Raw genomic sequence first — 24,817 nt, forward strand, 5'->3', positions numbered from 1 at the left:
GCACATCAATAATCTAAAGGCCCTATCAACGACTTTCTCTGCTCTGACAACGATAACACACCGTCATTGAAAACTCTGCCTGGCACTGGGATCACAATGCAGGCAGAGCAGGGCTGCTGTGCTGTTCTAGTCTGGTTTCGGAGCAACATTATAGGCTAGCTAGCCTGCAGACATATTTGGGTCATGTCTTCTCTCGCAGAGCTCTCCTGAGCCTGGGCTTCAGCAGACCGACTTTGCTCAAGCACGTCATGAAGAGGCCGCAGTTCAGCATCATAGACGTACAGGAGGCATACGGAAAGAAGGCCAGAGAGAGAGAGAGTGAGAGAGAGAGAGAGACAGGAATAGAAGAGTTTGCTCAACTAAAAAGGATAGTAAAGTTGGTACCAAATAGATGGCCCAGGTGGGGAAAAAGTGTTGAATGGACGGTCTAATATAGCCATTCTTAGAGCTCCCAACGGGGCTTAAAAACAACAACAACACTTTTATCCTCACATCCTTTTTAAAAATAAACATTTACATTCAGATCTATCTGACAAATGAGACATAATGTTAAAATAAGTATACTAACTGTCATTCTTGTTCCGTGCAGAAAGGCAGAATGTGCCGAAACACACTATGGTGATGTTAACTCATTTAACCCTTTTAAGCCATCACAGTTATAGCCAAAATCCTTTTGAATGAGATGAAAATTCAAAATGCTTTGGTCAATCAACTTGGTGTATTTTTATATTTTCATTTCAGTTATTGTTGCATATTCTGTATATACTATACTGTGTATAATAAAGAAACTTTGAACAAAAAGAAATGCACTCATACAGAGGAGAAGCTATTTGAACAATACGTTTTTTTTTAAATGTATTTTTATTTATTTATTTACCAAAGAAGCCAACTTAGTTGACAGTTTGACACATGCATTCATTTTAAGACAGGATGACAATGACACAAGATACCAAAGCAGAGGAATCACATAATGTGACAATATCAACATGACTCAATAAAATAAAATAAAAATAATATCTGTTGATTCTCATCATCTTGTGCACGCAAACCATTTCCAATCACGACGATGAAGATCATCGCAAGCTTGTAGAATGTAGATATAGCTATTTTACAACAATTCGGAAAATGTTGTTCGTTAAGTGGTTAAGTATCTGTTGGAGATAATATGAAGTCAGTGCTAGCCACTAACACAATTGACCATACTCGCATGCCGGCCATTTTGTTCGTATAGGTCATACTTGGGGTTGGGGCAGTGGTTCTCAACCAGTGGTCCGGGGACAACCAGTGGTCCTCGAGTGGGTTCCAGGTGGTCTCCAGCTAAATGATAGAGTTGGTAACCAACTCAACTTATAGTTCTTTAACTCTTGAGAGCGTAAAATTAAACCAAATGGACCCTTATAGGGTGTAAAAACGTGTACGTCACCAAGAGGGGGGCGGCGTCTGAAAAGCTAGCGGCGCCATACTTGTGGGCTTTAAATTCTAGCCCACATCACTCAGAATAGAGTGACTGTGGTTTGTTTTTGTAAATATTGTGCTCGTTTTTGGCGACAACATAGTGAACCAACACCAGGATGGATGAAAAGAACGTCGGGCCCAAATACCTTACAAGGACAAGGAAAATGTCGTGAACAAACACGGCTGTGCTTAGATACTTTGAACGTTATGTCTCTGCGCCCGTGCGCCGTACAGCCGCGATCCAAGCCATTCTACGTCTTTTTGTAAACTCGTCAATCTGGGTTCCTTGATGCTGTCTCCATGCTGGAAAGCTGAAAATCTAATTCTGTTTTCTGGCTCATTCCCTCGACATGACCTGCTGTGGCACTTATTTACTGAGCAAGTCTGCACCATTGTGAGGTCAGTTTAAAAAAAGAACATATACAAGCACACCGGATAGTCGCTCAATGTAAACAAACCAGACAAGCCAACAAGTATGGCGGCCGCTACCACGTGACACATATGTTGACGCCCCCTCAACAAGATTTTGGTACGCTCTATAGGTCCAGTTGGTTTCATTTTATGCTCTCAAGAGTTAAATTATTGTTAAACATCTGCAATACTTAATTTACAAGAAGCTTACACAACTAAAGAATGGAGAAGAATTGTTCCTTTGATGTGTGCCTGTTATCTCTCCTATGGTAGACGTCAATACAGCATGGAATTGTGGGCAAAATCTTATCCAACGATAACATATTTTAAGTCTTGGGTCTGAGGCTAAATCTCATCAAATGGTGGTCCGTGGCTCAAATGGAAAATAAATAATGGGCTTTGATATGAAAAGGGTTGGGGGTTGACTTACATGATGCAACTATAACCAATACAAGAGATAAATACAATTAAATCTAAACCATGTGGTAGGGCACCGTTCCCTGACCTGTGGTCTTAATTCCTGTGGTTCAGATAGTTTCGTCAAATCAGAGACAAGGCTTTTTTTGCATAGAAGACGTGGATATTTGTATATCTTTAAATATTTTGATGAACTGAAAATGGAGGACCCTTATGTAAACAAGCCTTAGTGCTTTTTGAGTGGTGCAACCACTCCTATAGACAGCTATGTGTGTGGCTGTGTCAAAAATAGCGTTTGTTCACCACCAAGTGAGACCAGACAGACACACACAGAGACCAGGGAGGAGAGCTTGTACAGTCCAGTACAGTACGTACAGCACAAGTACAGTACAGCACCACTCACTTAAGACGTGTCTGATTTTCTGGTTTTATCCTCTTAGCAGATTTTGTATTGAGCTGTACTTTCCTTGAACTGTACCCAATATGAAAACTGTTAATACAAATTTAAGTCAATCAACCTTTTACGATTCAAAGGTAACATTCATTGTCATTGAATGCAGCATAAACGTTTCTTCTTTTGGGGGGGTTGTGTAAAAAGTGTTCAAAATGGGTTTGTAAAGGAGAGACATTCATGTTAAGAACAATCAATGGAATGTGTTTTGGATTGGCTCAATGGAACCAACAGTGTACTTTAAGCCTCTATAGGGCAGATAGCAATGGTGGCAAATTTTTGGTTCCATTGATCCAGACCCCATTCATTTAAAGAGATTTCCATAGATTATACATTTTAAATCCTAGAATCAAGCCATCCTTTCAGATTATTATTTTTTTCTTCGCAGAAACAAATGTTTTATCACGGTCATGATTCTAAAAAGACTACAAAATAATAAGGTTTTGGCCTAACGGGCCTTGAATTCGTCAGGTATACCTCTTGACCGTTATGGTCCTGATTCACGAGGATTGGGATTCTCTATGGGGTCTGGATCAATGGAGGATTGGGATTCCCTATGGGGTCTGGATCAATGGAGGATTGGGATTCCCTATGGGGTCTGGGTCAATGGAGGATTGGGATTCCCTATGGGGTCTGGATCAATGGAGGATTGGGATTCCCTATGGGGTCTGGATCAATGGAGGATTGGGATTCCCTATGGGGTCTGGATCAATGGAGGATTGGGATTCTCTATGGGGTCTGGATCAATGGAGGATTGGGATTCCCTATGGGGTCTGGATCAATGGAGGATTGGGATTCCCTATGGGGTCTGGATCAATGGAGGATTGGGATTCTCTATGGGGTCTGGGTCAATGGAGGATTGGGATTCTCTATGGGGTCTGGATCAATGGAGGATTGGGATTCTCTATGGGGTCTGGATCAATGGAGGATTGGGATTCCCTATGGGGTCTGGATCAATGGAGGATTGGGATTCCCTATGGGGTCTGGATCAATGGAGGATTGGGATTCCCTATGGGGTCTGGATCAATGGAGGATTGGGATTCTCTATGGGGTCTGGATCAATGGAGGATTGGGATTCCCTATGGGGTCTGGATCAATGGAGGATTGGGATTCCCTATGGGGTCTGGATCAATGAAGCCGCCACTGCTATGCCCCGTTGCAAAAACGTCAAAACTTGCAATTGCACTGCAATGGCAAAACGAAGATCACAAAAACAGCTTTGAAACATTATTGATAATGTCATGCCCAGAATAGGGATGCCAACAATCTTATGCATTTAATAGGGATTTAAAATGTAATTGTTATATACAGTTTATTATTATTCTGTATTTTATTTTGGCTGTTCACACACACCAGTCGGGTTCTGTGTGATCATGAATGGGAGGCGAGGGGACAAGGTTCTGCAGTGAGAAGACAGCCAGAGAGGAGAAATGACAGAGCCCTACTGTATTTACTGTATATTACATTCCAAGCAGTGAAAAGAAAAAAAAGAGGACAGTTCAGTCAGGTGTTGCTGAGGTCAAGACCATCCTCAGAAAACAGGGCTCCGCATCACATGGCCCCACATGGGTGTCTGCACGACAGAAGAAAAACAAACAAAATACTAATATTTCTGTTGGGCAAAAAGTAGACAATCTAAAAGCTCAAAATGTGTGTTGCATCGAGATGCGTTGTCGGCTTTTTTTCGCTATTGTGGAAAAGTTGGTAACACTTTACAATAACGACCTGTTATAAAGCATTTATAAACATTTATAATCGTTTGTAGATGAGTAATAATCATGAACAATCAGTGTTGACATCCGTAAATGTTTACCTAAACATGTATAACTATGTTTAAACATCATTTATATGTTATTAGTATAGGTATTAGTAAGTAGTAAACTATTCACATAGTTATAAATGTTTAGGTAAACATTTACGGATGTCAACAAACAGTCTGTTCATGATTATTACTCATCTACAAACTGCTTATAAATGTTTATAAATGCTTTATAACAGGTCGTTATTGTAAAGTGTTACCGAAATATTTTGAAAGTGAATGTCCATCTGTGGGGTTTTATAAACATTTAATTTTTAACTATGGTGGAACACGGGTCCTTTCCCCGCCCATTTTCCTGAAAAGTAACGCAAAGATATACCGGGTCATTTTGTTGGTGTCTGTCAGGTGGAACCTTAGGAAAGCTCCAGACAGTTCAGATATGAAACTTTAGGAACTTCAGGTCTTTTTAAAGTTCAATGTCTGTCTGTCATATTTTGCCTGATGAAGACCTGCGAGCCGAATGCGAACGAAAAGAAAAAGTCTAGGTACCGAGGCTAGTGTGCGGATGTTTCAATGTCTGTCTGGCACCACCAAAAATGGCACCTGCTTTATTTCTACCCAATGCTTTTTTTATACTTTGCTTTCTATAGATGCCATTGTTGTCTCCACCAGGCCGAAGGCATGGGGAGAGAGTATGTTTTGCCCTCCGTGTGTGTGTGTGTGTGTGTGTGTGAGTCCGTCCGTGTGTGTGTGTCCGTCAGTCTGTGTACAGCTAATCTACAGCACTAGGCTGAATATATCCCACCCCTTTTCACATTGGCATGTTATAGCGCCACCAATAGGTGGATATTTGCAAAACACATTTTTGGAACATTGATTTGACAAAAATCTAATCATCCAATCCAAGGCATAAGAAGAAATGGCACCTTTTTCACATTGGCCTATTATAGCGCCACCATGAGGCCACAACCTGACCTGCCCTGGTGGAGACCTGTGCCCCGAGGGGCACTTTATCTAGTTTTTGCCATGTAATCTGTGTTAAACTGTTATATAATTGTGATTATTTCATTATTATGTGACGCTTGACGCATGTTGAAACCTTTTCGTACTGCTGCTACTCTCGACCTGGCTCACTCAGAAAAGTTCGATATCTTGGCCATTTTTTACTATTTTCTAAAACCTTTTAAAATAGTTCAAATAGCTGATCTACAAGCTCACAACGTGTCGACGTAGATCGGCTAGTTGAACCATTTAAAATGTTTTTTTTCCCCAAAATAGTAAAATATGGTAAATAAGTTTAGGGGTAATGGGTGGCGCAAGATAAAAAGGAAAACTGTGTTCCAATGTTATTTAGTCACAAGCTCTTGTTAACACCTTTTATTGATTGCTAATTTACAAAAACGACAGGCAAACTTTCAATCTGGCATCCGTGGCAGGTCATATAGGGACAATTGTTGTTATGTGTGACACTTTTATATAGGGCATTAAAAAAGTAAAAATAAGGAGAGGTTCTTCCTGACAGTGACAATCTGTAGGAGTTTACCATTACACAAGTAAGAAAAGTAAGGAGGAGGAAATAAAAACACATTAAAAATGGTGACTGCTCTAGTTTCCTCCATCCACAGATGAAACGTTGTTCTTCTCTTAGAAAGAAAAGTGAGTGCCGTGTGGTGACAGAAAGCAAGGTACTGTATGTGTGAGAAAATAAAGTAGCGGTTGCAGTTTCTAAGATCAGAACATGTTGGTGAGCTGTTAAAGAACAATGTAGGCAGGAAGGAATGAAGAGGAGAGATAGGACTGTCACAAATATTACTCTACTCATTCAGAGGAAAGTGCACACAGCTCATGTTTAATTCATGCTAAGCAAACCTAGGGAACACCAATTCTCCCTCTAAAATATGCAGTGACAGAGCCGAGCGAGCAAGCGAGACCCTGTCCGACATCTCCCTTAACCACTTAAACCCAACGTACTCCATTGACTGGTGTATCCCAGGGCTATATCCTAGGCCCAATTTCATTCCCCCTCTAAGACAAATCTCTTTGGCAAAAAGATAGCGGAACTAAATCTGCCGTTTTTGTCGAAAGTTCACCTATTATGACATGCCCAGAATAGGGACACCAGGGCTCATGTGGTTAAATCCAAATATCTCCCACTTCTCCTCTACTGCGCACATTTACAGAAGTGCTGCTGGCTGTGCACTCTGCCCCCTAAAACAATGAAACACAACTCTCAATATACTCCCGCTCCTTATTGACCTCCCATCTCTCCTGCTATAAGAGTATGACCCTCGGCCTCTATCAACACAAAGTGGCCTTATGTAAGGCGGCATCAATTTACCCAGGATGCATTTGGGATTGCAGTTACACGACTCTCGCGTGCAATCTGACGAAGGCCCAAATAATTGCAATTAACGATATAATAAATAGAATTAATAAAAATGAAAATTCGGTTTGCCTTTTAGGCTTCGTAATCAAACATTGCAGCCGGAAAATATGACAAATAACATAAATATGCAAATAAATTACTGACATATTTAATAATTGTAATACTAAATAATAATAATAACAGCCCATCTTCGAACGCGTTGTTAGCTTGTAGACCTGCCATTTCTTGGGCTCTAGGCTTACATTGTAAGAATGGCATTCAGAAAATGTTAATGAAAAGGTGTGTGTGTGTGTGTGTGTGTGTGTGTGTGTGTGTGTGTGTGTGTGTGTGTGTGTGTGTGTGTGTGTGTGTGTGTGTGTGTGTGAGTGAGAGAGAGATATTCCACATGGGGTGGGTGGTGGGAAGCGTTGAGCCAACAGAGCAAGCCTCAGCAAGTATAGAGGGAGGTAGCTGACTCACTGTCTCTCTCCATTCCTTCATAACTAAATACTTATAAACAATCTCTGAATGGGAAGATGAGAGACCTCAGTCCCCTCCCCAATGCGTGCATTCTGTGGACTACAGTATAATATAATAATAATAATAATAAACTACAGTGTAGGGAACCAAAGGGGTGTGCCTCTCACAAGGCACTGTGCCTGTATTACAGCAACAATATCATCAACAATAAACAGACAGTAGCCACTTGTATACAGGGATCCTGCAACACATGGCCTAAAGAAGATGTGTCATTAATGCCGGCATTAATGACACATCTTCTGCCGTTTTTTGTTTTGTTTTAAACAGAACCAAACAAAGCCGTCCTCTGTTGTGTGCTCTTTTCAAAGCATGCTAGGTTAGGGCGTTCCGGAATCAGAGGCGTATATGAACACAATCAGCATCTAGTGTTAGCCTACTGTACCTACACTATGCCGTTTGCCATTGTTGTCTGAATCAGTTCAGTCAAAAATACCGTTATAGTGTTAGAAAACTCACTTCATGTAATTTTAACATCATATTCTCTCTCTCTCTCTCTCTCTCTCTCTCTCTCTCCCTCTCATTTAACAAACTACAGCCTAAAAAGATGAATGTATAAATTAATATTTAGGCTGGCATATTGATTTAAATCTGTTGTTGCCATTGTGAGCTCACAAATAATTTGTCAGCCTTTAAAAACAGTGAATCGGTATTAAAGAAGTGACGATAGATGTGCGACCAGAAATAAAAGAGAAACACGGTGAATTGACGAAAAACATTTTTGACGATATCGTCGACAGAGACTAGGATATCGTCTCTGTAACCAAAACTGGAACGTTTCAGGGTTCAAATAAAAAAAACGCACAGACAGCAGATCTACAAGCTCGAGTTCGCAGATCTGCCATGTTTGATTAGGTCATTAATTTACAAAAGAACAGAGGATTGTGTGTGTTTGCGTCACCTTCCCGTCCTTCAGGGCTCTCTCTCTGAGGACACGTCGCCGTCGGCTCCACTGCTAGCGTTGGGGTCCTGTCTGGAGCGCTGGGCCACCTTCTCCCTGCTGGACTCCGAGGGCCCCTTGGAGCGCGTCTTCTCCTTCCTCTGTTGCTGCTTCTCCAGCTTGGACATCTAAATAAAATAAAAAACACACACACACACACACACACACACACACATGCACACACATGGACACGCACACACACACACACAGAGAGACAATTAATCCATCAATCATTAATCCATCAACTCATTCACTTTCAAATTGCCGATCACGTCTATTGACTTTTATCTCCAGACTTTTCTCGTGTTCCAACTAATTGCCACTTCGTGCACGCTGTCCATCGTACATAACTTGTATGAAGTTATAATCCAGCAGTTGTACGAGTGAGCCACTACATGTTCCATTTCATGACCAGAATATATAGATTGCTTACAGTCAAGCTGTCATAAACACGCACAGACTGTGCTCTGTTGCCTGGACTAAACAGTGTCATAAACACACACAGACTGTGCTCTGTTGCCTGGGACTAAACAGTGTCATAAACACACACAGACTGTGCTCTGTTGCCTGGGACTAAACAGTGTCATAAACACACAGACTGTGCTCTGTTGCCTGGGACTAAACAGTGTCATAAACACACAGACTGTGCTCTGTTGCCTGGACTAAACAGTGTCATAAACACACACAGACTGTGCTCTGTTGCCTGGACTAAACAGTGTCATAAACACACAGACTCTGCTCTGTTGCCTGGGACTAAACAGTGTCATAAACACACACAGACTGTGCTCTGTTGCCTGGGACTAAACAGTGTCATAAACACACAGACTGTGCTCTGTTGCCTGGGACTAAACAGTGTCATAAACACACACAGACTCTGCTCTGTTGCCTGGACTAAACAGTGTCATAAACACACACAGACTGTGCTCTGTTGCCTGGACTAAACAGTGTCATAAACACACACAGACTGTGCTCTGTTGCCTGGACTAAACAGTGTCATAAACACACACAGACTGTGCTCTGTTGCCTGGACTAAACAGTGTCATAAACACACACAGACTGTGCTCTGTTGCCTGGGACTAAACAGTGTCATAAACACACACAGACTGTGCTCTGTTGCCTGGGACTAAACAGTGTCATAAACACACACAGACTGTGCTCTGTTGCCTGGACTAAACAGTGTCATAAACACACACAGACTGTGCTCTGTTGCCTGGGACTAAACAGTGTCATAAACACACACAGACTGTGCTCTGTTGCCTGGACTAAACAGTGTCATAAACACACACAGACTGTGCTCTGTTGCCTGGGACTAAACAGTGTCATAAACACACAGACTGTGCTCTGTTGCCTGGGACTAAACAGTGTCATAAACACACAGACTGTGCTCTGTTGCCTGGGACTAAACAGTGTCATAAACACACACAGACTGTGCTCTGTTGCCTGGACTAAACAGTGTCATAAACACACACAGACTGTGCTCTGTTGCCTGGGACTAAACAGTGTCATAAACACACACAGACTGTGCTCTGTTGCCTGGGACTAAACAGTGTCATAAACACACACAGAATGTGCTCTGTTGCCTGGACTAAACAGTGTCATAAACACACAGACTGTGCTCTGTTGCCTGGACTAAACAGTGTCATAAACACACACAGACTCTGCTCTGTTGCCTGGGACTAAACAGTGTCATAAACACACAGACTGTGCTCTGTTGCCTGGGACTAAACAGTGTCATAAACACACACAGACTCTGCTCTGTTGCCTGGACTAAACAGAAGACCGTTTTACTAGTAGCTACATTAACATCATGTAAGTGTCTTGAGCCAGTTATGGGCGGGTTCTCCTTGGAGGGAGGGGTTCCGCACTAAGCATCAGGTGGAGTGATAAGGATCACATATTAAGGAGCCTAGGGAGGGATGGCATGGCATGGGCAGTTTGGGCACACACAGGGGGAGATTATACGGTTTTTACCGTTATTTTATATGCATTTGATGAACTATGCCGTTTCCTGTTGGTAAAAATAAATGGGCACCTCACCCAACAGCAGTTGCACTGTTTGGACATTCAATGATTGACTTTAGAACGCCTCAAAGACGGTTTCCCAATGCCCTGTCTAGCCGAGTGGCAAGTTTGTTTGTTTGCCACTACACTACACTACAGTATATGAGAATCTGGACAGACACTGGCGACTGGTTGGCGGAGGCACACGACCACGTTATCCTGGTGTCTCAACACCACCAACACGCTGAGAAGTGCCTGCAGGTATCTCTCTCTCTCTCTCTCACTCCCTCGGGCTGCATGTGCTGTCCAGAGGCAATATGCAATTACAGCTAGCCAAACTAAGCTGTAGGGATTCTGGAACTTTTTATACCAGACAGTGGCCTTGTGGTTAGAGTGTCCGCCCTGATACCAGGAGGTCGGGGGTTCGATCCCCGGCCGGGGGTCATACCAAAGACTGTAAAAATGGGACCCAATGCTGCCCTGCTTGGCACTCAGCATCAACAGGTTGAATTGGGGGCTGGGAGGGGTCAAATCTACTAACTAATCAAATGATTCCCCAGCACGGCACGGCTGTAGCTCACCGCTCCAAGAGACGGGTCAAATACGGAGAACAAATTTCACTGCGGTAACGTGTGTGACAAATTATACGACTTTGACCCTCATTTTGATCGTTGGACCTCACATTAAGAATCTGTGTAATAGAGAATTTATTTTACGGTACTTTGGATTGAAAAGATTACAGTTAGGTTGTAATCTTTACTGTGCTCGTATAAAAAACATATTCCGGTTCGCACAGCTACTGTAATGCGAGTAGTGTAGTTATCCCCCCCTTCCCCTCAGCAGAAGCTCTCTCTCTCTCTCACAGCACTGCGGTGGAAAAGTGGCAAAATGTGCACGTCTACGCAGGTGTCGCGTTTCCATCACTGCTGATTGGAGCCGGAGCCGATACATCTGCCTCGTGTCGTGAACCCATAACGATTCTGACACAACAGTGTTCGGTGACACCTGGTGAAAATAGTCAATCTGCAAGCTCACAACACAACGCATTTTGAGCTAGTAGATTATTTCCGGTGAAGAGATTTGGTGTGCAGTGAGGGCCCAGAGGGACATACTGTATGTACATATATTGACAACCAGGATATTGTGGGTTAGTTGGCCAAAGTGCATAGATAGCAGGGGACCCCCCCCCCCTGCCGCCCCCCACTGGGAGTCCCGAGCCACAGTTTGAAGACCAGTGGTAAACAATCAAATGAACAGTGAAGAGCACATCTGTGACCCAAGATCACTTCTCCAGCTCCCTGACGGGTCTCGTGAACCATGCAGGGGCCAGATGTGTTCTGTCCTCATCTGGAGCTGTCATGTGGTCACTTGAATGGAACTATTGTCATCGCTATGTAAACCACCTCTCACGCAGCCACTTTCAGTGGGCCTACTGTTATTCACTGCTGCAACACCCCATGGTTCAACAATCTCCTTCTCTCTCTCTCTCTCTGTCTCCGCTTCTCTCTATTAAGCTACTGCAGATATGCCTTCTCAGATTGGAAAGGGCTTGCTAAACACACACACACCCACTAAAACTTTCATAGGAGCCAAGAATATATTTATGAACTACAATTCGTGAAGAAAAGAAAAGGGGAAAAAAAGGAAACATTGCAAAAAATGTTGCATTATTCACATGGTGGAATTGGAGACAAAAATCTGTTATTCCCACATTAACCCATCAGTGTGCTTCAGAGCTGAATCACGGGGCCGTTGGCATATTTGTTTATGCTGCAAAAAATAAAACTGATGTGGGGGAGAAGATGAACCAACGTGTGAACACATACTGTATTTGGCAGACTGATCTTGAATGACTGTGTAGAACTATGCATTATGCAGGCAAGAATTATTTAAAAACCAACAATAATAAATTATAAAGCCCATTATAAAATATGTATTTAGTTGACCGGGGTCCCCCAGGGCTCTATAAAGGTGTGTTCAAACTTGAATTTAAATAATCACGCCGCTCTAACCATCCAAGTCTGAACGCCCCTTAAGAAGTATTTCTCTCGACACCAAATCCCTTTGCCGAAAACAGCCGAATCTCCAAACTCACAATGTGTAAATGCGTTGTTGTGAGTGACCGTGTAGATTTGTTCTAAATGCATGTTCACTCCAAAATAGGGCTGCTTGGGATAATGTGGTTAAAACGCAATGAATTAAATGTTGAAAACAAAATAAAAATATAAAAAAATATATATATGTGATTAAAACGCTAACCCGTCACAACCTCAATTGACGTTTAATAATCTTTAGCATTTGTCGAGTTTCGTCACAAAATGCCAACGTACCACCCAGAGTATTCTAAGCCGTCAGGTACACCTGCACCAACAAAACAGCATTTATTTTTATCCCACAATTTTGTCAATTATCTAATGTAATCCTGGGCCAACCTGGATTCCTCTGCCAGCCTGAGGGGGCTTCCGTCTATGCATCCAAGCTGCTTCTTTTCACCTGACAGGGGGGAATTTCTCCCCGCCGGACGTAGCGCGTGGAAGGAACACGTTATACCGACCAGTTGCTTTCCCCTCCATCAGGTGCCCCGGCTGGCCAGGGGGAGGCAGTTTAGAGACCAGGATTACTGCATGTTTTTTTTTGTGAGTGTACCTAAACCCTAGGGGACACAGGGAGAACATGCAAACTCCACACAGAAAGGCCCTTTTTGCCAACCCTGCCTCGGGTATGGGCACTGATGACGCAGAGGAGGGAACATGCTCCCAGCACCCACAGCGTCCCCAGCGGGAATCGAACCCTAGCTGTGAGGCGACAGCACTACCGACTGTGCCACCGTGGCCGCTAAAGAAAAGACAGCATTTATTTCTTAATAAAAGCCCCGACATCAACCGTGGTTGTTTTGACATTGCGGGATGAATCTCAAAGACTACGGTTTTCATCTCCCTGTACAGTATAGGTCGGTGTGCCGGCCACTTGACCCCCAATAACCCATTCTGACCTGAGATCAGATTCTAAAAATGTCTTCTACATCCTGACAGTTTTCTAAAAAAAGCTATGTTTCTATGTCAGCCGTTCTTCGATTTTTCTAAAATAGCAGACCTACAAGCTCGTAGCGCGCCACTCGGTGGCGCGCTATGAGCTTGTAGATCTGCTATTTTTCAATAGCTAAAGCATAACATAATTCTAACACCTCTGCAGCCAAATTTGACTGCCCGCAGTGGTTGAAGAAGTACGCACACTTCGTACTTGGGTAAATTGTACCACAATGTAGAAATACTCATTTACAAATGAAAAGTCCGGTATTCAAAATGTACTACAAAAGCATTCACATTAGTATATACTCAAGTACTGAAAGCAAAAGTACTCCTTTTGCAGAATGTCCCATTTCACAAGTTTCCAACTGTATGAAAAATGCTTCGAAAATAGCCTAATCTAAAAGCATCGCTTTGCATAGTAATAGTATGCACAGCACAGGGCTGAAGTACTGTAGTTAAAAAAAATCTCATCATTTTTAAAGGTATATTCAGTGATTTCACTCAAAAAACCTTAGGTTTCGTTTTTGTCTGTGGGACCCAGCCTTTCGTCCAATCAGGATAGAGAGTCAAAAACGAAACCTAAGGTTTTTTGACCCCCAGGGGTTAACTGGGGACAGGGAGGAACTCCTTATATGGTCAGCACACTCTATAGTAGGGAGGATTATCACAACAAAACAAAAAAAATAAGTGATATTTGAATTAAGTGAAATCACTGAATATACCTTTAATAATAAAAAAATATATAATTAAAGTTTTTAAGTAATCAAGTAAAGAAAATTGCCTCAGAGTCTGAGATGTAGTGAAGTAGAAGTAAAAGCATTGAAAAATGGAAACACTCCAGTCGAGTGCAGTAGCCTAGCAGCCTACTTGAGTAAAATGTACTTAGGTAACTTGACACAGCCCTGCTGGCCCCGTCATCCCTCATGTCCAGCCTTGGCCTCGACTCAAAACATCCCTAAACAGTGGAGATTAAAATTCTGAGGACAGCTTTAGCCATCCCCCCCCTGTGGGGTCAGCCAGCCAAAGTCCCCCCGGAGGAGCAGAAGAGGAGCCAGCGCTATATAGCCCCGTAGCCTTAGCATCAGAATGCAGAACATTGGCCCAGTTCCACGGAAGTGACCACAGACACATTCAGGGCGACAGCGGGAATGAATAATATAATAAACGAACGTCCAAAATGGGTGGAATGCAAGGCCATTGGCTTACGAGGGGTGTCTGCCCCTTAAAAGAACACGGTCTGGTTACTGGTTAGGGAGGCGTTATATCTTGCCTAGGAATGGGAGTTCATTTAGCTTCATTTAGCTTCAACCCATTCTGAACGGGAACCCCTCTTGGTGTTTTAAGCATACGTTATACTTTAGCTATTGAAAAATAGCAGATCTACAAGCTCGTAGGTTGCTTGTAGGTCTGCTATTTTTGAAAAATGGTTTGAATCTTTGAATATATATTCTTTCCGAGCTAACGTTTTTAACTCAAATCTTTGCTTCTGGGGGGGGGGGGGGGGGGGATCATGATGGGGATCCACGGCCAAATACAGATAATTCTGGGGGTTCTTGACATGAAAAAAGTTGAACACCACTGACATAGAAAACTGTCAGGATTTAGAAGACATTTGTAGAATCGACCATGTACGTAGACACCCTACACTTAATTGACCGGATTCCCAAGGACTCTCGATACCACTGTTTCACAAACACTGGGTTGGGACCTATTTGGGGGTCGCAGACACATTGTTATAGGTCCCCTTAGTTTTAGTTTCATACATTTTGTTTTTAATTATTATTTCAAAACATTTTCAAAAAAGATTTTCATCAATCATAAACAAAAATTCAGTGATTTTGTTTTCAGTAATTATATGAAATAAAAGAAAAATCTAAGAAATTTCATAAATTAGAACAAATATTTAGGAAGTAGTGAAAATAGCCGATCTACAAGCTCACAGTACGGCACAAAGACACGCGTTTTGAGCTTGTAGATCGGTTATTTTCACTAGTTTGGGTCTCGGGTGAACATCTCATTTCTGTTTTGGGTCACGGGCTAAAAACGTTTGGGAACCGCTGCTCTATACTACGGTATGTTCCCTCTTTGGCTGTACACTAAATATCTTTACCCAAAAATAGCCGATCTAAAAGCTCACAATGTGTCTCAGCATGGCAAGTTGTTAGGCTGGAGATCGGTTATTTCTGCTGAATGATAGCTTTAGATTGGGGGCGCTAGAGTTGGAGTGGCTAAGGGTGAATTAAATCCTGACAGTTTTCTGTCAGGATTTGTGCCACATTTTCACGATTTCTTCAAAAATAGCAGACCTACAAGCTCGTAGCGCGACACTCGGTGGCGCGCTATGAGCTTGTAGATCTGCTATTTTTCTTTTTTGTGACCAACTTTTTTATTTTTTATTTTTTTAAAGAACCCCGGGTTAGCACAGACATTACAGGAGAGGGAAAAAACAATGGTGTATACGTATAACATAATACATGTTTCTTCTTCTTTTTTTCTAACAAGACAGTTATGATGAAAACAAAAACAAAAACAAAAATGTTTTTGGTGAACGGGCACCCATTTTGGTGTCAGCATCATGTTATGCTTTAGCTATTGAAAAATAGCAGATCTACAAGCTCATATCGCGCCACCGAGTGGCGCGATACGAGCTTGTAGGTCTGCTATTTTTGAAAAATCGAAGAGCGACTGACATTTCTAGAATCTGATCTCAGGTCAGAATGGGTTAATCAGACCAGCGTGTGTCCAGTGGAAACCTCGTATGAATCTGATCTCAGGTCAGAATGGGTTAAAGGACAAACAAGAATGGGTCAAACTTTGTTTACAGGAGTACAAGTATTGGACCTAACGGAGTCCTGATTTAACCTTCTGTGCCGCTGTGAGTAGGGCTTGGATGGAATCTGTCCTTGCTCCCTGTGCTCGAGCACTGGAAGCCTCCAAACTCAAGACGTCGTAGTAGGATATCTTCCAACGGTGGATACTAAGGTTATGGGGTGGTTTCCATCTCATTACCAGTATCTTTTTTGCAGCTGTTAAACCGGCAAATAGCACTCTCTTCTTGTGAAGTGTTAGGCTTAGAGATGAGTCATCATTTAGCAACAGAATGTGTGGTAAACACGGTATGTTTGTCTCAACTATATCGGACAGAAATAATGCCACCTTTGCCCAAAAGGCTAATACTCCTGGGCATTCCCACATCATGTGTATGTATATTCCGATGGGTTTTAGCGGACATAGTGAGCATAGAGGACTTTGTAGTATTTTAATTTGGCAGAGTTTCCTGGGTGTAGAATAAAATCTTAAGATCAATTTGTAATGGGTTAGTTGATTGTTATAATTACGAGATGTTAGTGGAATATTATTCCATACGTTCTGCCAATTTATTCTGATATTGTAATCTTTTAGATCTATGTTCCATACAGTGATAATACCTGTAGCAACATTAAAATGTTCTTGTAATTTATTATATAACCCGGAAACAAAGCCACTTTTAACATTTATACCACTCAAGACAGTCGTTAAAGGATGAACTGGTAATGGTTGGTTCCAGGGGACTCCATAAGTGCGCATCGCAGTACGCAACTGTAAATAAAAAATCACACACGTGTGAACTGAGTGGTGCAATTCCCCCCCCCCCCCCCCTCTCTCTCTCTCTCTCTCTCTCTCTCTCTCTCTCTCTCTCACTCTCTCTCATTAGAGTCACTACCCCTCTCACTGTTTCTGGCGCCCCCTACTGCTATTATTAAGTCACATACTCATGCTCACACAGACAGACAGACACACACACAAACAAACAAACACACAGACACACACACAAACAAACAGGTACGAGGACATTGCAAGCTGGTTGTAGGAGTGGTTTGCACCACTCAAAAAAGAAAGATGTACCAGGGAGATTATACATTTGTTTGAGCTCTTGAAAAGATCTGAGACCATATTCGTTATATATATCCGATAATTTGTGGATACCTTGTCTTTGCCAATTCGGAAATATAAATGGTCTTTCACCCAACTGTAGGGAATTATTCTCCAAAATAGGGGTGTCTAGATGCCATTTTGTATCCCACTGTCCAATTTTGGCGATATGTTTCCAGGCATAGATCAAGTGGGCTATAATTGGACCAAATTTAGTGTGACAAAAGGTGTGTGAGAGACCGGAAAAGAGAATATCTTTAAAAGTATATGGAGATATAATATGTTTCTCCATGTTCACCCATGGTACATCGACATCATTGTGGAATCTAGATCTGCTATTTTTCAATAGCTAAATTATAACATAATGTTTAAAACACCAAAAGAGGTTCCCGACCAAAATGGGACAAGAGATCCAGTATAAGTCATCTTACATTTGGTTGCATGCTGAAAATCGATCTACGATCTACAAGCTCACAAGTGTAAAACCTACCAACAGTCATTAAGACATGTGAATCCCTTGACTCCTTCAAAACCGCTTTCAAAGGGCACCTACGGACGGCTGCAATTCGAAACTGGCCCCTGTAAAATCTGAATTCCCCCCCCCCCCCCCACCTTTTCCCCTCACTGTATGTTTCTTTTCCCTTTTTGCTTCCTTTATGATGAATTCCTGTTCTGTTCTTTGACTATATGGAAGTGTCTATTTGTACGTCTCTAAATGTTTTGATGAATTGAACAAGGTGGACCCTCTTGTAAACAAGTGTAATGCTTAATTGGGTCGTCCACTCAGTCTTTGTATTGAGTTTGTGCTTGAAATGTACTGTAATTATGTTAATAAATCAATCAATCAATCAATAAAAGTGTAAAAGCAGCCATTACGACGGCATCAAGGGCTGCCAAAATTCATTTTAGTCGACTAAATCAACTGTAGATTTAGTCGACCAAAATCTTATGATATTTAGTCGAGTAAAACTAGACTAAAAATAAAACATTCCAGGTGACTAAATGTGACTAAAATTAAATGATAACTATTCAAGAGACTATGACTAAAACTGCGGGGCTCACCCACTTCACTTGACCCATTTAGACCCGAGGCCAATTTGAAAGACACCTCCTAAATCCTAACCTAGGTTTTCAGAAACCTTATTATTTTATTCGAAAAATATGGGGGAAAAAACATCCTGCTGCTGTATACACTAATAATACTAATACAATAATAATACACAGAAACATCTAAAATGAAACAGATGCTTTCACAGATTTAAAAGGTATTTAGCTTTCCCGGTCTCAATAGCTTAAACCCTCTAGACTTCGGCACGTTGCGACGGACGCATTTCCCCTCAGCTTTACCATTATCTGAGGAAGCATTGAGTGAGTGAAGTGTGGTTGTTTTAACAAAAACTAATGAAAAGCAAAATGCGACAGAATCATCTGATTCATATTGAACTTAACGATAAATCAAAGTGGCAATTTTAAGCTGATGAACAAGCAAGACTGTAGACCGAATGCTTGCAAAGGATGGTTTATATCTGTAGTGGTGTTATATTTTCATCTCGGTATAGCTTAAAATAAAGTGCTCTACTTAGCATGGGAAACAACAACAATGATACTATCAAGACCAACCACAAGGGCTTATACCACCACCTAGTGGTTGACAATGATAGACACCACAAAAAGTAGGTAACCGACTGCATATCTGGGACAGTTGGATGGGCAGGATTTTTTTTCACCCAAGTTAATACAAGTAAATTCCTAAAATATATTTAAAATTAACCGCAGTCCAACTTAAAACGCATAAATAAATGAGAATATATAAATGTCACTTTAATCCAGTGTGGGCAGGTGTTTTAAGCATTATGTTATACTTTAGCTATTGAAAAATAGCACAGAGTGCCGTGCTACAAGCTTGTAGATCTGCTATTTCTGAATGTGCCGAAGTGGGAGGGTGCCTGGAACAACATGTTTTCAGATGGAGATCGGGGGCCGATTACATATAATTTCTGGGGGTCCTTGACACGGAATAGTTTGAGAACCACTGACATAGAAACATAGGTTTTTGGTGGGGTGAGGTGGGGTGAGTAGGTGACATGTTTTCCTTCAGCAGTACCGTACCTGTCGGGAGTCTGTGGGGTGAGTAGGTGACCTGTTTTCCTTCAGCAGTACCGTACCTGTCGGGAGTCTGTGGGGTGAGTAGGTGACATGTTTTCCTTCAGCAGTACCGTACCTGTCGGGAGTCTGTGGGGTGAGTAGGTGACATGTTTTCCTTCAGCAGTACCTTACCTGTCGGGAGTCTGTGGGGTGAGTAGGTGACATGTTTTCCTTCAGCAGTACCGTACCTGTCAGGAGTCTGTAGGGTGAGTAGGTGACATGTTTTCCTTCAGCAGTACCGTACCTGTCGGGAGTCTGTAGGGTGAGTAGGTGACATGTTTTCCTTCAGCAGTACCGTACCTGTCGGGAGTCTGTGGGGTGAGTAGGTGACATGTTTTCCTTCAGCAGTACCTTACCTGTCGGGAGTCTGTGGGGTGAGTAGGTGACATGTTTTCCTTCAGCAGTACCTTACCTGTCAGGAGTCTGTGGGGTGAGTAGGTGACATGTTTTCCTTCAGCAGTACCGTACCTGTCGGGAGTCTGTGGGGTGAGTAGGTGACATGTTTTCCTTCAGCAGTACCGTACCTGTCGGGAGTCTGTAGGGTGAGTAGGTGACATGTTTTCCTTCAGCAGTACCGTACCTGTCGGGAGTCTGTGGGGTGAGTAGGTGACGTCAACTCGATGGTAACGGGTCCGTCGTTCTGAATGTGGACCTGCATGTAGGCCCCGAACTGCCCGTCTACAAATACAAGAACAGAAGGATAGCGTTGTTGTTGCTCTCGGGCAGAAACCTTGTATCTCCAAATTCTCCAATATTTCAATTTTGTATGGTTTCTTTTTCGTAACTAATGCCGTACTATTTTCACCATTTTTTAATGTTTTTTAAAATAATAATAATAATAATAATAATAATAAAAGGACCGGTTTGGGACATACAAGGATTTTCCATCCGACAGTTCACAGTGACGATATGTTTTTAAATATCGTATATTCATAGCCTCTAAATATGAATGAGTTTGTTTTATTTGCCGTATGACTTTGCACCTTGAAGCAAACAACGGGGACAACAGAAGGAGAACAAATAAAACGGAAAGGACAAGAAGTTTAAACTTAAATGTTCTCCTTTCTTTCGGTGGCTCGTCCAGATTAATGACACCCTCAGCACAATGAAGCTGTGGCGGAAAGAAAAGTGCTGCATCATCATGTTTGCTCTGTGTGTGTGTGTGTGTGTGTGTGTGTGTGTGTGTGTGTGTGTGTGTGTGTGTGTGTGTGTGTGTGTGTGTGTGTGTGTGTGTGTGTGTGTGTGTTTCCTAATTCCTAATTAGGAAACCTTCTGCCTCCCTCACCGGGACGAGGTGTTCTCTGCACCTGCTCCCCAGTGGGCTGACCCAATTCACCGCCACTGCAATTGACGTACTCAAGTTCCACGGGAGGGATGAGACCATCTAGTGAGACCTTCACTGAGACGGCTGATGCAAACCTATGACGAGGAAAGGTAACCACTTGCGACCCCTTTGGTTTTGAGGGGCGCTGAAGCCCCTCCTATGCACAGCTTTGTGCGTTTGTGTGTATGAGCACGGAATACAGGCAAAAACGCCTAGAGCAGCGTGTCTTTTCCTGGTTTAGAAACAGCTGTTGGATGAAAATGACGCTAGTGCGCGGCTGCAACTTGTAGCGTCGGCAAAAAAACGGAAACGCTTTGCCGACTCTACAAATCGCCTTTAAATATCCCTCTGGAGACAGCGTTAACGATGCTACGCCTAGAACAATGACCTCCTTTTGTCATTATGCTGAAAATAAACAATGACGACTTTCAAAAATAAAAATAAAAAAGGTTTCACTAAACACACTGTGGTGTCTCTCTAAGGGACCGCCGGCCAGGTAGGCTCCTCCACGCCGGAGAGAGACAGGCAGAGGGAGGTGGCGCGCCGCGTCAACCTCTCGGTCGCATCATAGAGGGGCGGTACGTACCGGCTGTCATCCTCTATCAGAGCGATTGCTTCCCACCTTCGTCTCTCACCTACAGCCTACAAATAGCGCAGCCTCCCTCCCAGTCAAGGTCTGGTCTCTCTGGTGTGCACACGCTATCGGGCGCCTGGCGGTAAGACACACGCCTCATTCCCTCACTGAATATGCCACTTGTCAAATACAATATAGTAATTGCATGTCTCTCAACCCACAGGCAAACTACGACTCTAGCGAGTCATTCGGAAATTCCGAACTGTGAATAAACCCGGGACGGGATCGGGAGGACAAGAGGAGCCCCCCCCCATCCCCCCCCCCCATTCCCCCCTCTATACGTAATAGCCGGAGGAGAAGTTGACTTAGCTACGTGACGTCACGTGCCTCTATCTCCCTGTCGGAAAACGAAAGGAAAGAACTGTTATACTAAATACCCACCTCACGCCTACCGGGGGGGCCTCGGGAACCTGGAAGGAGAGGAAGAGGATAGACTGTTTCCGTTGCCTGAGTGCCTCTATGTGAACGCCTAACTTAAGTTCATCTTCTAAATAAATCAAGGCTACAAATACCCAGTAGCACTGCCTCTGTGTCTTGGTTTGTGATCAAAGTGCGACAACACCCATGTCTGAGGCTTAAAGCTACATTCCGTAGGTTTCATGTCCTCTACTGATTGAGAGGTAATTGCAATGTCCGACAATGACCCCCCCCCCCCCCCCCCAGCCCATAGGCCTTCCTCAGTTCTAATAGAGATTTTTAAATAATCTGATTAACCAAGCCTGTTTTATACTTGAAGCCTGTTTTATACTTTGTCGTAAAATGGTGGTGTGCAAAAAACAAGCTCACAACATGTCACATCACAAGTTCACAACACATTGTGAGCTTGTAGATCTTCCATTTATTTATTTTCCTTTTAAATCTAGGGTGCGTTCGGACATTCGCACTGAGTGCACTGGTGTGCCTAGCCCTAGAATGGCTCTGTTGTTACACACATTGCAAAGTATTTCACATACTGAGCCATAGAACACCCAGGTTCATTTCTGTTCGTGTATTTAGTCAATTATCTCCACTTTTTCACGAGATGCACACGGACGTCTTTCTATCCAGGCAAAGGGGCCCGGAATGATCGATGGACTGACTTTACGAATACGTCCTGTTTACCGCAGACGTCATCACCAATTGACCAGGGAAACACAAAGGTTTGGGTCACACAATTGGCAGGTGCCTTGCGATAGGTGCTGGGTAATTATCACACCACCCGCCAATTGTGTGACCCAAACTTTTCCCTGGTCAATTGGTACAAGTGTTTAATACTTGGCCTATGTTTTAACTGGTTAAAATGACCCGTTTTAACTGGTCGTTGGTAAATAAAGCCACACTGGGTGCGCTCTGTATAGTGACCACGCTGCCCAGCAGCCCAAAAAAGATAAACTGAGCACATTCCCAGTTTCCCCACAACACGCACCCTTAATGTGCTCAGGCTTGTAGGCGCTCCTCATGTTCTCCAGCAGGTGGCGGTAGAAGGGCTGGGCCAGCTCAGCGGGCATGGCCTGGTGGAAGTCAGGCTTGTTGCCCTTCAGGACGCACTGCAGCGTGAACTGGCTCACGCACAGCACCTCAAAGTCCCGCTCCATCACACTCTTGGCCCACGCCCTGCCGCCGTCGTCCTCAAACAGCCGCAGGTTGAGGATCTTACGAACCCTGAAGGGTCAAACATAAAGGAATAGACTAAATTAAGCGTAGATTTAAAAAAGGTGCCGTTGTTATTAAGGTCAGTGGTTCTCAACCAATGGGTCCCCAAATGAATAAATAAATGGCAAAAACTACTACTACCTTAGTTCCATTGATTCAAGATAGAACGCAAGGTAGAGCACAATCGACCGATTGATCATCAGGTGGGTGGGCACCCACCTGATGGGTGGACCGCAAATGCTTTCAATATTTTCGAGTGGAACATGATCCAGAAAAGGTTAAGAACCGCACTACTTTCTTTCTCTACCACATTTGTTCTCAAAGCGGGGTCTGGGGCCCTTGGCCTTGGGGTGGGGCCCGGGGGTCCCCAGCACAGAGGTCCTGTACATTTGCTATATAACAATTTTGGAAAATCTTGTGTTTGAAAATCTGGCACATTACAATTTCAGATGGGGGTCCAAATATACATTATCGAGAACCACATACAGATTTGTGTGGAATAACATATATAATAATAATAATAATAATACAATATTTGATTCACTGTAAACAACGTAGGCTACATTATGCTCTCAGCTCAGGGTTGTTACTATATACGTGTCTCGCACAGTACATTAGACACTGACTGACTCACATGTAGTCCACATCTTTCTGGGTGTCCTCCACAGATATCCCCAGCAGCACACACAGTCCTCGACCGATGGAGCAAATCTGCTCCTCTCCCACTGCAACAGAAGAAATGACGCGCGCACACACACGCGCGCGCACACACACACACACACCCCTGTCATTCGGACAACACTGTGCAGAGATTGACCGACACAAACAAAGACTCCCGTTGGTGTTTCCCTGGCGACACATTTCACCAGCATGCATCTCTGCTCTCTGGGTAGCTCATATTATAATATAGTTATATAAGGAAAAGGAAGCATGATGCTATTTGCTAACATAGCTTAGCTACCATGCTTGGGTCAGCAACGACAATATTAACGTGTCACCCAATTGTAAGTGTCGCTGTCAGGCTACGAACGGTTGGCACAACTTCACGTGCTGTATTGGAGACGGACGCGTACCTGTTACGCTCGCTTTAGTGACCCTCTGAATGATGGCTCTCATTGTTTTGGTCGTGTTGGAGGCTTGGAGCCTGGAGGAGAGGAGTGTGCACGGCACAGACAGACAGACCAGACACACACGTTCTCACGACTAGTTCTGCAGCATTGCCCCTTTAAATCTTGATGCGGTTATTTGTTGCCCTCTGCCGGCGGAATAACGGTAGCGCGTCTTCTCTGTTCCCTGTACTTCAAGTTCATGTCACATCATGTTTACAGTTTACTAGATGTTTGCATGAGTAAAAGAGTGGTTTACATGTGTGAAAGGGTCATATTTACCTTCACAGATTGCATGTACATATATCCTGATAAAAGGAAAAACAAAAAACAACTACCAAATAATACATAAGATAGAGTAGCGTCCCTCAGTCTCAAGTAACAATAGCAGTAGGCCTACTTAACAGCAGACCATATTAAATATTAAATGTGTTGATAATAGAATATACTAAGTCATATATTACACTGTATACATGAGGCGATAGTGATAGTGCAATAGAAATGGACTGTATTCATGCTCATATATACATGAAGTGATAGTGCCAGGTGTGAAACCATAACCAATGAGTTTTGTTACCGAGCAAATAATGTAAACATCACCATCTCACGTCATCAGAAAGAAATGTTGTCCTCCTCAGCATACAATACAATGGTCTTTGCATTGTGTTCTCACAATGCTTTGATGGCAATGGGACAACG

At 43.0% G+C, this 24,817-nt stretch overlaps 1 protein-coding gene across 1 annotated transcript; it reads right to left on the minus strand.

Annotated features, from left to right (window-relative positions):
* Positions 1-776: 776 nt before the first annotated feature.
* Positions 777-24,227, minus strand: LOC310858775 (D-aminoacyl-tRNA deacylase 1-like). The gene is made up of 6 exons (XM_083765034.1): positions 24,086-24,227; positions 23,647-23,737; positions 22,786-23,021; positions 20,003-20,100; positions 8,297-8,463; positions 777-4,307 (listed from the first exon to the last, which is right to left on the minus strand). Exons 1-5 carry the CDS (start codon positions 24,126-24,128, stop codon positions 8,308-8,310), a joined length of 624 nt encoding a protein of 207 aa, XP_083621160.1. The 5' UTR covers positions 24,129-24,227; the 3' UTR covers positions 777-4,307; positions 8,297-8,307.
* Between the last annotated feature and the right edge of the window lie 590 nt (positions 24,228-24,817).

Source organism: Protomyctophum parallelum, assembly GCF_964188405.1.
Source record: "Protomyctophum parallelum genome assembly, chromosome: 5".
In the NCBI taxonomy this organism is placed as follows: domain Eukaryota; kingdom Metazoa; phylum Chordata; class Actinopteri; order Myctophiformes; family Myctophidae; genus Protomyctophum; species Protomyctophum parallelum.

Coding starts and splice junctions, on each gene's coding strand:
- LOC310858775 (XM_083765034.1), bottom strand. CDS start 24,128: ATGAGAGCCATCATTCAGAGGGTCACTAAAGCGAGCGTAACAG. Junction 23,738..24,085: donor CACTAAAGCGAGCGTAACAG/GTACGCGTCCGT, acceptor CTTCTGTTGCAG/TGGGAGAGGAGCAGATTTGC. Junction 20,101..22,785: donor CAAGCCTGAGCACATTAAGG/GTGCGTGTTGTG, acceptor TTGTATTTGTAG/ACGGGCAGTTCGGGGCCTAC.